Source organism: Gopherus evgoodei, chromosome 14 (assembly GCF_007399415.2).
Source record: "Gopherus evgoodei ecotype Sinaloan lineage chromosome 14, rGopEvg1_v1.p, whole genome shotgun sequence".
NCBI classification, from domain to species: domain Eukaryota; kingdom Metazoa; phylum Chordata; order Testudines; family Testudinidae; genus Gopherus; species Gopherus evgoodei.
Genome location: NC_044335.1, coordinates 6,160,629 through 6,174,348, shown reverse-complemented (window position 1 = coordinate 6,174,348; position 13,720 = coordinate 6,160,629). Strand labels below are relative to the sequence as shown.

At 46.2% G+C, this 13,720-nt stretch overlaps 1 protein-coding gene across 1 annotated transcript; it reads left to right on the top strand.

Moving 5' to 3' along the window:
• Window positions 1-400: 400 nt before the first annotated feature.
• Window positions 401-12,510, top strand: PPDPF (pancreatic progenitor cell differentiation and proliferation factor). The gene is made up of 5 exons (XM_030533385.1): window positions 401-578; window positions 7,771-7,860; window positions 10,244-10,321; window positions 10,768-10,864; window positions 12,133-12,510. Exons 2-5 carry the CDS (start codon window positions 7,806-7,808, stop codon window positions 12,245-12,247), a joined length of 345 nt encoding a protein of 114 aa, XP_030389245.1. The 5' UTR covers window positions 401-578; window positions 7,771-7,805; the 3' UTR covers window positions 12,248-12,510.
• Window positions 12,511-13,720: the final 1,210 nt, after the last annotated feature.

Here is a 13,720-nt window from a genome sequence, read left to right as displayed (position 1 = left end):
TCCCTGGGTGCAACACCCTTCACTTAAGCAGAGTTGCATCAAGGGTGATTTTGCCCTATTAATTTAATCATTAGTATTATTGCCCTCAAGGGGCAGGGGCAGGGCTGTTTGCAAAATGTTGCCTGTTTTCTTCCCAACGGGAGGCAGGTTTTGATCTGCAAAGTGACCCCCTCCGAATCATTTCACTCCCTTTTCCTGCTTACTGAATGTGTGAACTCGGGATTAGCAAGACAAAAGGCGCCAGACACCACCACAGAGAGTCTGTGCAATCACCCGTGGGGCTGACACGTTCCGACCCCAGCGCGGACAAGAACCCTCCTCCCTCCCGTCTCCCCGCCCACTGGGGGCGTGCACACGAGCTGTGACGAGCCGTGGGCTCCGGCCTATATAAAGCCATGCTGCGGCGGCGCTGCCTCTGAACCCCCTTAGACCTCGGCTGTGTTCGTGGACGTGGAGTGCACTCCCAGTATCTCCTTTGCAAATGGGCTCTGTGGCCTAGCGTTTACTCCCCTGAGCCTCGCCACCTGTGATCTCAAGCCGTGAGGGTGCTGCTGGCAGCAGCGCTGAAAAGAAACAAGGTAACACGCCTCCCCCCCCACAACACTCCCCCCAAACCCAGGCGGGCTGGGGATTCCGAGAGTAGCTGCGCGAAGGGAAACTTTGAGCAACTGGTGGTGGGGTGAGCTGGGGATGCCAAGAGGGGTGGCGGGTGTCCGTAGATCAAGTGAGCTGTGCGACCGCAGCTTTGTTAAACCGAGTGTATTGTGTCGCTGTGGGGAAGGGCTGATGGCTGGGTTTTCTCCCAGACACGCTGCCAAGCCTTGCGGGTGTGGGGAGACCGAGGAGGATGGGCTGGCCCCAGATCTCGCCTTTAAAGGCTCTTTCGAGTGTTTTTCCTCTCATTTGGGGGGCTTTTCCCCCCCTCCTCGCTCTGCGTCGGTGAAACTGTCCCAGACTTGACAGGGCCTTTCCAGCTAACCCCCCCCCCCCCGACCCCTTTAGGTACGGGGCAAAGAGGGGATGTGGGTGAAGATTTGAAGCGGAAGGAAAAATAGGGGTTCCCCGTGTCTCCCCGAAACAGGAGTGAAACGGGCTGGCGGTAGCTTTGTCAATTGCATCGTAAGTGACAGGGATGGGGGGGTTACTTGTTATCGGGGCGTGGGTAGGGGCCCGTGTCCCGACGTTCCGTGGCCCGTGTCCCGACGTTCCGTGGCCCGTGTCCCGACGTTCCGTGGCCCGTGTCCCGACGTTCCGTGGCCCGTGTCCCGACGTTCCGTGGCCCGTGTCCCGACGTTCCGTGGCCCACCTGGGCTGGCACCACTCGGTCAGAGCTGCGGGCGCCCGGGGAGAACTGCGCTGAGTTCGTTCGGGATGTTGGCAACTGTTTCCTTTCCGGAGAGGACGCTCCCCCCATGTGTAGGCTCCGCTGCTCTGTCTTTGTCTTGTTTGTTTTTTTCCCCTTCGCACGCGTCTTAGGGGATCTTTTAACCCAAACCCGTCGCCGTGCAGCGTCTAGACACAGCTTGGCTGCGGTGGTGTTACCGCAGCTCCCCAGTGCTGATCGTAGAGCTGAGGGGGGGCATTGCTTTCTGGGCCTGGCTTTTGTTATGGTAGGATATGAGACTGAACATCCGGACACCCCCAGATCTACCCCCTAAATCCTTGACATGCCTCTCCGCTTCCCCCACAATTCCTTGAGAGGTGCTGAGCGAGTTGGCTCATGCTTGTAGCGAAGTACAGAACTAGAAGCTGGGCTAGGGGGATGGGATGGGGCTCTCTGTAGGCTGCTGCTGCGAGCCAGTTCAGGCTGGTTTTTTCAGCTTGTGTGTTCTGGCAGAGTTCCCCACCCCCAGCTGCAGGCAAGTAAAGAGTTCTCTCAGAGACAGGAGAAATGGCCACTTCCTCCCCCCTGTAAATCAAATATGTTTTCATGATTTCCCTTCAGTTTACATGCTCCTAGTCACTGACTCCTTTCCCCCCACAACCCACACAGTTTTCTAAAAATGTTAAAGCCATCCCCCAGTGTAGAAGTGCAGTCTATTTTTTTTCATCCAGCTAAGAAGTGTGCAAGCAGTGTGAATCTGTCGCTGTTCTATTTCTTCTGCATTAATTGTGTTTCCTCATCAAACATGCTCTGGAGGAAGGGAAATGTCCTGTGTGTGAGGATTCTGATCAAACTGGTATGAACCAGATTTCATTTAAACTCGGTTCTTCTAGGCAGTTTGTGAAGGTTTTATTAGATGTGCCAACTGCCTCTGCCAACACACCCTGCTTATGGCTACATCACCTTGGTCATTTTTGACTAGCAGGATTTTCTACTGGATCGACCATGTACATTCATCTGCTTTTGATTTCTTTGAGTGCTAAAATCTGTAAGGAGACCACATCTGTTGCAAAACAAGCACATCTCTTAGGCCCACAAATGTGTAGTAGAGGTTTATTTGCCGGTTAATATGCAGCTGCTACCTTTTCCATCAAACGATTTCAGAGGAATTTCAGTCATTCTTGCTCACGGACTGAAAGTGCAGTCTAAGGCGCTTACTATCCATAGTCTGATAACTTAAGGAAAAGTGCACTGGATACACCAGAGAAAATTAATCACATCCGTCAGCAGAACCTCTTTCATGCAGCAACATGCCTGAACACTGATAACTTTACAAAGGTGTATTGTTTTATAAGCTGGTAATGGAGATTCATTTGAACTTTGTTGGTTCATGTACCATCTTCTTAAAATATTATTGTGAAATGAGTTGATAGAAAATATCAAGCTGATGTACCACAGTTTGGGAAGTACTGGTTTAAGTGGAATGACTGCAAATAGAGACTGGCTTTTCAAAGACTAGAGATTAAGGGCAAGTTCTAAGCACTCATGCCACTGACACAGAAATGCCTGCACATGAAAGAAATCTGTCCGTGTGTTACTCTGCTCATCAGAGGGGTGAGTGGCTTTACACTATGATAAGAATTTAGCAGACAAGGACAAACCAAAATCGTTTTCTCTCCCTCTCTCTCAATAAACTCTTGACTTGATGACCCTGGGCCTTCATTGTATAATAATGTGTAGCTTAAAACATGGGACATGGAGTGACATGCATCTGGCTGAAAGTGGGATATGATTTGTTTTTAATGGAGTCTTCTAAAAGCAGAATAGGAAATAAAAAACTTTAACTTCAAATTTGAGGCTGCAGCCTTCAGTGGCAGTTGAGGTTCCGGTTGGTTCTTTCATACTGGTCATGTCTGTACGTTTGGGGCTTGGCTACACTCGAAACTCCAAAGTGCTGCCGTGGAAGTGCTCGCACGGCAGCACTTTGAAGTGCGAGTGAGGTCGCAGCGCCAGGAGAGAGCTCTCCCAGCGCTGCACGTACTCCACCTCCCTGTGGGGATTAGCTGGGGCACTATTTACACTGGCGCTTTGCAGCACTGTAACTTGCTGCGCTCGGGTGTGTTTTTTCACACCCCTGAGCAAGAAAGTTGCAGCGCTGTAAAGCGCCAGTGTAGCCAAGGCCTTGGTGTTTGTTTTTCAAAATTGAGATTGGCATATATCTCTTCACATGCTGAAGAATGTGAAAAGCCATTTGCCCTTACATCCATAGTAATCAGGTGAGTCCTTTGCTACATAAATGAGCTCTCTTCTCATCCCCTTTCAGCATCTTCAGATGCTGAGAGAGCATGAACATGGGTCTCCCAGGTCCCAGGCTAACCTACCTGTTCTGCCTCTGATTTTCTATGTGACCCTGGGCAAGTCACTTAATCTGTGCTTCAGTTTCCCATCTGTACTTGGGGGATGACGCTTCCTGTTTCACAGAGGTGTTATGAGGGTAAACACACTGAAGACCATGAAGTGTTTAGATACCATAGTAAGGTGAGGGACATGGAAATACCCAAGATACGCATTTAGTAGCAAGATGTAGCATGACCAGTTTTATGTAATATACAGCTACTGTGTCAGTTTTTTCTTCCTTTGGTAGCCAAACTTCAAATTAAAGCCCTGCCCCTTAATCATCCTTCCTTCCATTGAAAGGTGATGAATTGTAGACACTCTCCTTGGCTGGGAATAGTTTTGTTGACCTTGTCAGTGGTGCTGGTTATTAGGATGAGGAATTTCTCCCAAGGCTCCCTGCTCCTGTAGCTCTATTGCCGTGAAAGGGATTGAGTTTGTCCAAGAGCTGTTACTAGGCAAGTCTGACTTACTAGATCATAACCTGTCCCCCTAGTCTTGTGTTCTACGTGCTCACCTTAACACTAGATAGCTATTCACACTGTGCTTCCCCAGTAATCTGCAGCAGCCAGGGATGGCTGGGCCTGGGCATATGGTAAACCAGCGATGCTCAGACTGAGGCTCTGGAGCTCTGAGCAGATCTTTAACATGTCTTCTGTGTCTTTTTGCAGCACATGATATTAAAACACAGTGTGATTGGTTAATTAAATTTGGATGCTTTACTATGTTTACTGTTTGTAGTGGATAAATTAATACTTGGTCATTTTGCTGTGAGAATAATACATATAAAAACTAAATATTTTCCCTGTCCTACTAATTAAATATGAATATATAGTATTATAGTAAATGAAACAATGAATTGACACTACTATGGCTCTTTTAGCTAATGTTTGGTCACTAATTTGGCTCCTGAACCACTGAGGTCTGAGTATCACTGTCCTAAACGCATCTTTTTCCCTGTGTCTGACAGAGCATCTGTCTGATAAGTAGCAGCATAGGTGTGATCTACCTTCTGGGATGTTTCCCACAGGCAGTGTTACTGGATTCAGATTTAAATCCCTGTATGTTAATGTGTCTGGAGAAGCTTCTTGGATCAACTGTACTTCGCTGAATTGGTTTCCTTAACTAATTATTTTGTAAAGGTTTCATGGTAACAAATTATTATCTGTGCTAAGACTAGCATGAAGTTGGCTTTATAATAGGAGAATCAGTGAACACGATCTTCAGCAATCATGCTATAGTTAGGTGCTGTGGCTACAGGCTTGTCGCATGCAAACAAATAATTTATTAAACAGAAAAGTGAACAGACGGTGTATTGGCCAGAGGAAGGCGAGTCTTGTACTCTGCTCTGAAAACTTAACAAACTCTGCCTCTAGCTTGCCTGAACAGTGAGGGATTCCACAGTGAGGGACCTTCTGGGAACATTTTGCCTCCAGTTCTCCAGTGTCTCGGGATTGCATCTTAGCAGCCATGATGACAAATGGGAAGCAGCAGTTCCTTAGGCAGCCAGATTGGAAAAACTTAGTGAATTTTGCCTGGAAAACAGACCGACGTTAGATTAGTGTGTGAAGAAGAGATGTAATGTGCCTGTGCAGAAGCACTCCATTAAGCCAGTGGGCTGTGGCTTACAAGTGGCACTGCCGCAGTGGCCTGGTTTGCCAGATGTGTCGCTTCCAAAGTGCAGGTCAGGAAGGAAAGGCTGCCACACCCTAGCTAATGTTAGCTGGCAGCTTTGTCTTTTCTACATACCACTCATCAGCACATACAGGATGTTTTGATAACTACCCAATGCTTTGAGGGCTATGGCCTGCTTTGGGCTGTAACTTTTTACCACTAAATCTAGAATTGAATTTTGTTGGTAGAGCTAGCTCGAGCTTTGACCAAAAAACCTTTTCCCCAGCCAGCTGTACTTCATTCGCAGGTCAGCAAACATGTCAGATGGCAGCAGGGCTGACATTGTGTCCAGAGTATGCACCTGTAGTCCAGCTACATTAATACTTAATATTTCATACCCTGTTTTTCACAGCTAATGGTGAATAATGGGCTGGATTACGAGGTGCTGCTCATAAGTAGCTGACTGTTCTGTTGACGGGAGGGAGTAAACTGTTCCTTAGCTGTATGCTTGGAAGGTAGTGCAGAGAACTGAGTGGTTGAAGTAAATGGACATGTTTGTTTCCTTCATTATTTCTGCTTACGATAGCCTGGCTGTGTGTGTCGGATGAGGAAGAGCAGTGGAAACCAAGCACCATACAATTCTTATTGTTTAATATTAAAGTAGCACCCTCCCTCATGTCCCTGCCTCAGAGAGCTTGCAATGTAAGTAAATGGGGCAAAGGGTGGGATAAAGGAAATACCATCCCCATTTTACAGCTGAGGAACTGAGGCACATCGACTCACCCGAGGTTACCCAGGAAGTCTGTGGTAGAACTAGGAACTGAACCAAGATCCCATGAGTCCAGTTCCAATGCTTTATCTCTGTATCCTCCATCCTCCGTAAGCATTGCATGGTGTGTACTGATCTGGAAGGATGGGAGTGATTTCAAGTGAGCCATTTTTCCTGCATCTGTTTCTGTAAGTGTTTGTAAACACATCTACTTGGCTGATGAGGCAGACCTACAGAACAGATACCTGTATGGTGTATGAAATTTGTCCGGGCGGTGACTGCTCTGAAGGTGTCTGTAGCTTGCTTTCACAGGTGGTTCCAACATTAAAAGTACTGTAGCATTTTTTTAAAGTGATTATTGGAAAGTCCTAGCCACTAATTTGTAAGGCTGAGAACTATCTACAAGTAATTTATCCATGAGCGTAGCCTCTTTCTGTTAGAGGACATCTTGTGTACAGCAGTTTCCTCACATGTTAGAGAAGTTGGATGTTGGGGTTTTTGGTTAAACAATGGGCTGATCAAACATCTCTGCAATCTGCAAATGTCCACTGTTAGAGCAGTGGTGTCTAATTGTGATTTGCTGAGAGTCACATGGTGTCTAGCTGAATGAGTGCACAAGCATTTCTGCTGCTAATATACAAAGCATAGGGATGAAAGCAAAACAGATCATGACACTATTGTTTTTATCAACCTTCCTCTTGTGTCATTCACACATACTTTGTTAGCTCTTCATAATAAGGGGTGATGACTTTGGGGATGTGGTTAACATGTTTGGGTGTGTGTGTGTGTGTGTGCGCATCCCTAGTTCCAACACACATTCACAGTAATGGTAATATGTACTAGCGAGGATGGTCTCATTTTGAATGGAAAAGTTGTGCTCATGATGGTTCCTCCTGTGACTTACTGATTAGCTTCTGTTTAACACAATCCTTTTAACTATTAAAATATTAGTCCATGGTAGTGGTATGGGCTGTAGGTATCTATTGCATATAGAGGGAAACAATTACCCTTAATACAATCTGAAGACCCAAGAGGTAGAACATCAACACTGAATTTTAACTAGCACACTGTCAGAAATGTTGTAAGGATAAACTTACTCAAATCCATCATGCACATTAGGAATTGTTACTTTAAGTGAAAGTTGAGATCCTGAATCTAGTTCAGTAATCAAGGAACACCCTGAACGATGTCTCGTGTAGCATGCTTCCCCCCAGCTTGAATGTTGGGTTATCCCATGGTTTAGGCTTCATGAGGATGGTAATAGAAGATACTTTGAGTCTTGTACTACATTTAGTTGCTCTCTGTGGTATGCACAGTTGCCGACTTTCACAATAAGCCAAAAATCAAGCTAATCCCATTTCAAAACAAGGCCAAACCAAGCCCATCCTAAAGAACTCCAACACTATGACTAGATTTCCCCCCGGCATGCAGTCTGGGACTGGTGGGCCACTGTGCAGTTCTGACTCTCTCTCTCTTCCTGCCAAGGCAGCCGATTTTCCCCAGCAACAAGCTAAGCCAAAAACTAGCCAACAAGCAACTCACAAGCCAATTAAGCCAAAAACCAAGCCCAATTTCTGCATTTTATTTATTTTGGTGGGTTTGGCATGTGTGGTGGTATGTGGTCATGGACACTCCCCATATTCTGAAGGCTCCCTCCTTTGTCTTGCAGGGTTGATATCTGTACAAGAACTAAGATCAAGTAACATGGCAGCAATCCCATCAAGCGGCTCACTTGTGGCAACCCATGACTACTACAGAAGTAAGAACTGCTACATTGTCCTTTAATTGGTGCAAAATGGAGGTGCTCACAAACAGCACAGCAGCTGCTTATGTGGGTGGGGAATATATCTATATCTAGCTCAAACCTTTTTCTGAGGAATGGGTCTTGTTAAGAAAAGTCACTGAACTCTCCCCTTATCTTGGTAGAAGTTTGTAATGCCCATGTAGAACTACTCAAAAACAGTCAAATTTGCTTTCCAAACACAGGGTATTTATAGGCTCCTATTAAACTTGCATTTCCAAAGGCATCTAAGGGAGTTGGGGTGCTCAAATCTCATTGACATTCAGTGAGGGATGAGCACCCAACTCCCTTACATGCCTTTGGAAATGCCAGTTTGAAAGATGTGTGCTTTAGATAATCTCCTATTCTTGCTTACTGTGTGCCTATGCCAAAACCATTGGCTTTTGCATCCTTTCTCAATGCATAGCCAATGTACTGTTTCTCTCTGATTGTTCCTTTCAAAGAATCACCTACAGAACTCCTAGGACCCAAAGTGTGGATTAACTTGAAGTATCTGCTGATGGCAATGTCATGGCATTTCTGAAATAAACATGATCCATACAGGCGCTAGGCTCTGTTTAAACAAAGACCACTTTTTGTTCATGTGAAACAAATGCCTGACATTGCAGTATTTTTAGTTGAAAAAGGAGACAAAGAACCAAGAATGGGGGTGAGTCTTATTTAGTACTCACAGGGAGATAATGATCCATACTCGCTTAATTGTGCCAGCATTCTCTGTATTCAACCATATGAGCTACCATACAAACAAAGGAACAATGATTTCTCAATTGGGGTGGTGGGGGTAACGGCTGTTTTCCTCTTCTTCAAAGTGGCTGCTTCTAGAGTTACCTTAAAGCTCCTGAGAGCATAGGGTGGGAGGTGACTAGCTAAATGCTGTGTAGAACAAATACTTCTGCAGAAGGCAAAGTAAATAGAAAAATACATGAGCCTAAGTACAGGGCCAGATCCTCAGGTGGTCTGAGCTAACATAGCTCCACTGTCCATAAAGCTTTACCAAATAACATCAGCTGAGGATTAAGAACATAAGAATGATCACAGTGGGTCAGACCAAAGGTCAGTCTAGCCCAGTATCCTGTCCTCTGACGGTGGCCAATTCCAGGTGCCCCAAAGGGAATGAACAGAACAGGTTATCAAGTGAGCCATCCCCATCACCCATTCCCAAGCCTCTAAGTTTCCCTGTAAGCCACACTGGCCATGCAGCAGCCTATTTAGCACCACACAGGCACTTAGGGAACCTGCCTGGGGACCGACCGGGGGAGGGCTGCTCCTCCCCTGGCCCCAACTCACGGAGTGGCCCGGCCACTGCAGGATGGAGGGGGGGAAATTGATATTGTGGGACCTTGTCTCATAAAGCACCGTCTAAATTTGGATCGTTCTTGCTCTCCAGCAAGATCCTTTTGGCCAAAGGGTAAATCTCTATAGCTGCCACATGTCAGGCAAGTCCCTCCATGCAGGAATGTCTATGCTACAGTGGCACATCAGCTGTAGCGCTGTAGGAGAGATGCTTCTGCATTAACTGACGGAAAAAACCATTTCATGTAGGTAATCCCTCTCCAGGAGGCAGTAGCTCGGGTGATGGATGAATCCATCCATTGACCTAACTGTGTCTATGCTGGGAATTAGGTGGCAACATTTTTCACAGCTCTGAGCAACTTAGTTGGGTCAACGTAAATTTTAGGCATAGACCAGGCCTCTGTCACACCCACAGTAGAAGGGGAGACTCCCAATGTGCATGAAACCAAAACCTTTCCCCTCTCTCCATGACCTAGACTCCTACGTAAAGATTATACTCTTGTCTTGCAAGATATGGGGTGTGGGTTAGCTACTTGTATCCACTTGCTGAGTGAGATGTTCCATAAAGACTTTTTCCAAACAGTTTTGTAAGGTGTTATGTCCGTGTAGCACCACCCGTGTTCCAACCTGTGGCATTAACCTGCTGCTGCTTGTAATTACCTAGTTTGCCAAGAAAGCTGTTTGAGGTTATTCTTTGTCCTTCGGGTGTGAAAGAATCTATTAAAACACTGTGCCAGGAAATCTTGTAAAAGAGCACTTAAAAATATCTCCAAATGTGTGATGGAAGGCTAACACGTCCTTCAAACATGCTCTAATGCTTGCTGTGTAGGGTGGATGCCATTAAAAGGCTGACACATACCCGCTGATACTCAGAACAGGACATTAGCTGGTATGGAAACTGGCACCGGAACCTAAGAAGCAGTAACGTGGTGAATACTTTATCTTTAATGGCAAACCACGTACTAACTGCAGTGATGTTCATTACAGCAATAGATCTAATATTGGCAGAGGGGAATGTTGGTCTGATGAGATGCCATCTCGTTCACAGGGCGTCTGGGTTCCACTTCCAGTAACAGCTCCTGTGGAAGTGCTGAATACTCTGGGGAGGTTATTCCTCACCATCCGGGTAAGCACCTCTCCTACAGCCTGGGCTCTCTGGCCCAGCCTCCTGTGGAGGGGAACTCTTGTGGTCAAAATGCTCTTGTACCATCTCCTTAATTTTTAATACAAGACAAACTACCTTCTCCACGGCTCTTCAGAGGATCAGTGTAGCTTCAAAAACATTCTCAGTGCTAACTAAGTACATTATCCATGGGTTATACAGAACCATTTATAATGGTGGAAAAATCCCTATAGAGAGAAACCTCACAGAGGAGGACTGAAGTTGTTGTAGCTGGCTTCTACTCCTTCTTCATGAGGCACCACTGCAGAGTGCCAGTTTCTTAATTTGCCCTCTTGCTTGCATGTGTAGCAAGACCACCGTGGTAATCAGGGAAGTACCTATTTCTGCTATATCTCCTAATCAAGCTGCAAGTACCCAGCGGTCATACTTCATAAGTATTTGCTTTTCAGGTCTTCCCAAGTCTGACCCTGGTCACTGGTGGGCTAGCTTCTTCTTTGGAAAGCCAACCCATCCCATTATGACAACTGTGTCGGAATCCCCAGAGAAGTAAGTGGACCTTTGTTTTAGCTCATTCAGAATATGGTAATGGAGATAAAGTAAGAAGCTTGAAGGGTGTCTTGGAATATTGGCATGGCAAGAACAAGGGAGGATTATATAGGAATGCAAACTGTTACTACTTATAATTCTGCTTAGTTGTATTCTGCACCGCATATCTAGAGTACTTTCCAGATGGTCTCTCCTGAAGTGCTTTGAATCTTAATAATCCACCCAGCAGCAAAGGGCTAATGGAGGCAAAAGGAATCACTGTAGCCAGGGAATAGTAGCACTGTCACTCATTATTATGAGGCGATATTAGACCTAAAACTCTGAGGCCCATATCCTCCTCAGCTGCCTAAACTCCCATGGGAGTTAAGCACCTAAATACCTTTGAGGATCTGGTCCTGTCTCTTCAGATGTTGTTGTGGAAGATGGAACATCTGTTTAACTGGATGGAGTAGGGGAAGCTAATGGCTTGTTTGAAATAAATGGTTTTTTGTGCAAAAGCCATCATGAACCGAATGACAGGGTGGGTTACGGACCAACTTCTGTTGGTGAGAGAGGAGTTAATTTCACTAATATCTTGGGACTGACCCAGCTACAACAACTCTTCATGTCACGAACAGAAAGTCCTTCTCTCTGCTGCATTCTACTATAAGTTCCAGAGGAGGAAAGGATTTATTTTTCCTTTGTAGCGATTGAAAATTGGTACAATAAAAGGACCAAATGTAGTGGCCCTCAAGGAAAGTGTCCTCAAAGCTTAGTGGTCAGACCCAAGAAGTGCAGGAAAAGAGCCAGAGATTAAATGCTAGGGGTGGTGATTCCAGGCCCAGCTTGCACAGGCAGCAGTGGTAGAAACTGAAGGTGCAGATGTGGATTAACTAGTTTGTGTGCACACATGATTGCATGCAGCCCTGTGGATGCAGCAAGTGGGGGGGGGGGGGCAGGAGAATAGCTCCAGCTGACTTAGCCAGTAAACAATGGAGCTGTTGCTACCAATAAGACACTGTTGGCTAGCACAGCTTTTTGTTGCAGATGTTGCTCACTGTAGCCAGGAAGTGCTGCCCAGTCTGGAGCAGTGATGGCTGAGTTTGGGTGCTTCTACCGTCTCTCTGGACTTTCACTAGAAGTCTGTTCTGGAATCACTGCAGTGGGAACATATGAGGAGCTCTAATGAGAGCAGGGAGCTGCAGTTCACCAGCCTTGTATCCAAGGCAGCTGTGTCAAAGATGGTTTGCATCTCTCGTTTTCCCTCACCCGTGTCTCTTGTCTTTCAGTTCAGGAACTTTCCAGGTGGCCAACGGCATGATCACTTGTGGCCTGGCTCAGGAAGTAATGAGGAAGCGCCACGCCAGTGAGCCCAGCAAACAGAGCGCTGGGCCGTCTGCGTGAACAGGCTGGCACATCTTCCTGCTGCCCGCCTGGCTGCTGCTTCTGATCCAAACGCTAGGAGTCAGAGCCCATTTTCCACTCCCCTTCCCCGTAGAGTAGACAGGCTGTATTAAGTATTTTAGATGTAGGGTTTTTAAAAAAACACAAATTTACACCACCTTTTTACTGTTTCATTAATTTGACTGTATTCTTTTCATACAGCCTTGGGTAATACTTTGTTTACTTGTTCAATTGAAACTAATAAACTTAAGCAGCCTTTTAAATGCTGTGTGACTCTAATTCTTTCTCTCTCCAATGTGAGCTCTGCCCTTTACTGAGTGCTATTGCTCTGTCTTGGAGGGGCTGCTGTTAGCCACAGTTCTTTCAACCCAAGGCGCTTGGTAACTTTTACTCTGGGCGAGGGGGTGTCAGGAAATAAATCAGGGGAGATGGCCATCCGACGATAGATGGCTGCCACAAACAGGACAACATGAGTGCTTTCACCTAAAGCTACACTGTACTTAGTCTCAAGCACTTAACGCACGTCTGCACCCTCGGTTACCAAAGCTGAGTGTGGTTTTTCGAGTGGCACCATAAGAAGCTTCTGTCTGCCAGTGGGGACCCCAAGATGTGTCCAGAGGGAGCACCCCTGAGGAGCCCCTTTGGGTAGTCCCATTATCTAAAACTTTCCCCTTTATTTATAATTAGTAATACAATGACATATCCCTTAAAGAAAACTTGCTAAGTAAGCAGAGTTAAAAGGTCAAAGAGATTTCCTTATCAATTTACCAGATACGGGTTTTTGTGTTTTTTGTTTTTTGTTTGTTTTTCTGTGTCCATGCCTTGGGTCCCTGACAAACATTCCTGTATAGACAGACTTCCTGTTTTTCTAAAATACATAGATCAGCAATTTCAACATTCTCAGCAGGAAGGCTGCGGGGTTAAGCTACCCTGTCCGTGGCACCCAAACCCCCTCCCCTCCTGGCTTGGTTACTCTGAGGCCATGGCATGACCAATTTACAACCTGCTGACTTGGCTACTTTTAGTAATAAGCAAGAATGGCTCAGTAGGGCCTGCCAACTTGGCTACTGTTAGCAACACGCAATAGTGGTTCAGGCACTTTACTGGTTTGCCAAAATCTCCACATACACCTGCTAGCATCATGCCCGGGAGCGTTTCACATGTGGGACAGGGACCTGAACATTGGGACAAATCTCCTGGCATCGTGCTAAATGAATTTCACCTTCGCTCAGTTTCTCCTAAATCTTGGTGACAAGGAGGGGGGTTCCCCTCAGGCCTATGGCTACTTAGACAGTGACAGTATGCTTGACAAACTGCAGCTCTGGTTTAAGCAACCCTCTGAAAGCGTGGTCTCTTCTCTGGAATTGTGAACATGTTTGATTAAGGCTTTGATACTCCTTCACTGCTGCTCATCAAAACAGGCAGGTATCTCTGCAGCCTTCCATAGTGGCCAGCCATGTCACTAGGTTGTCC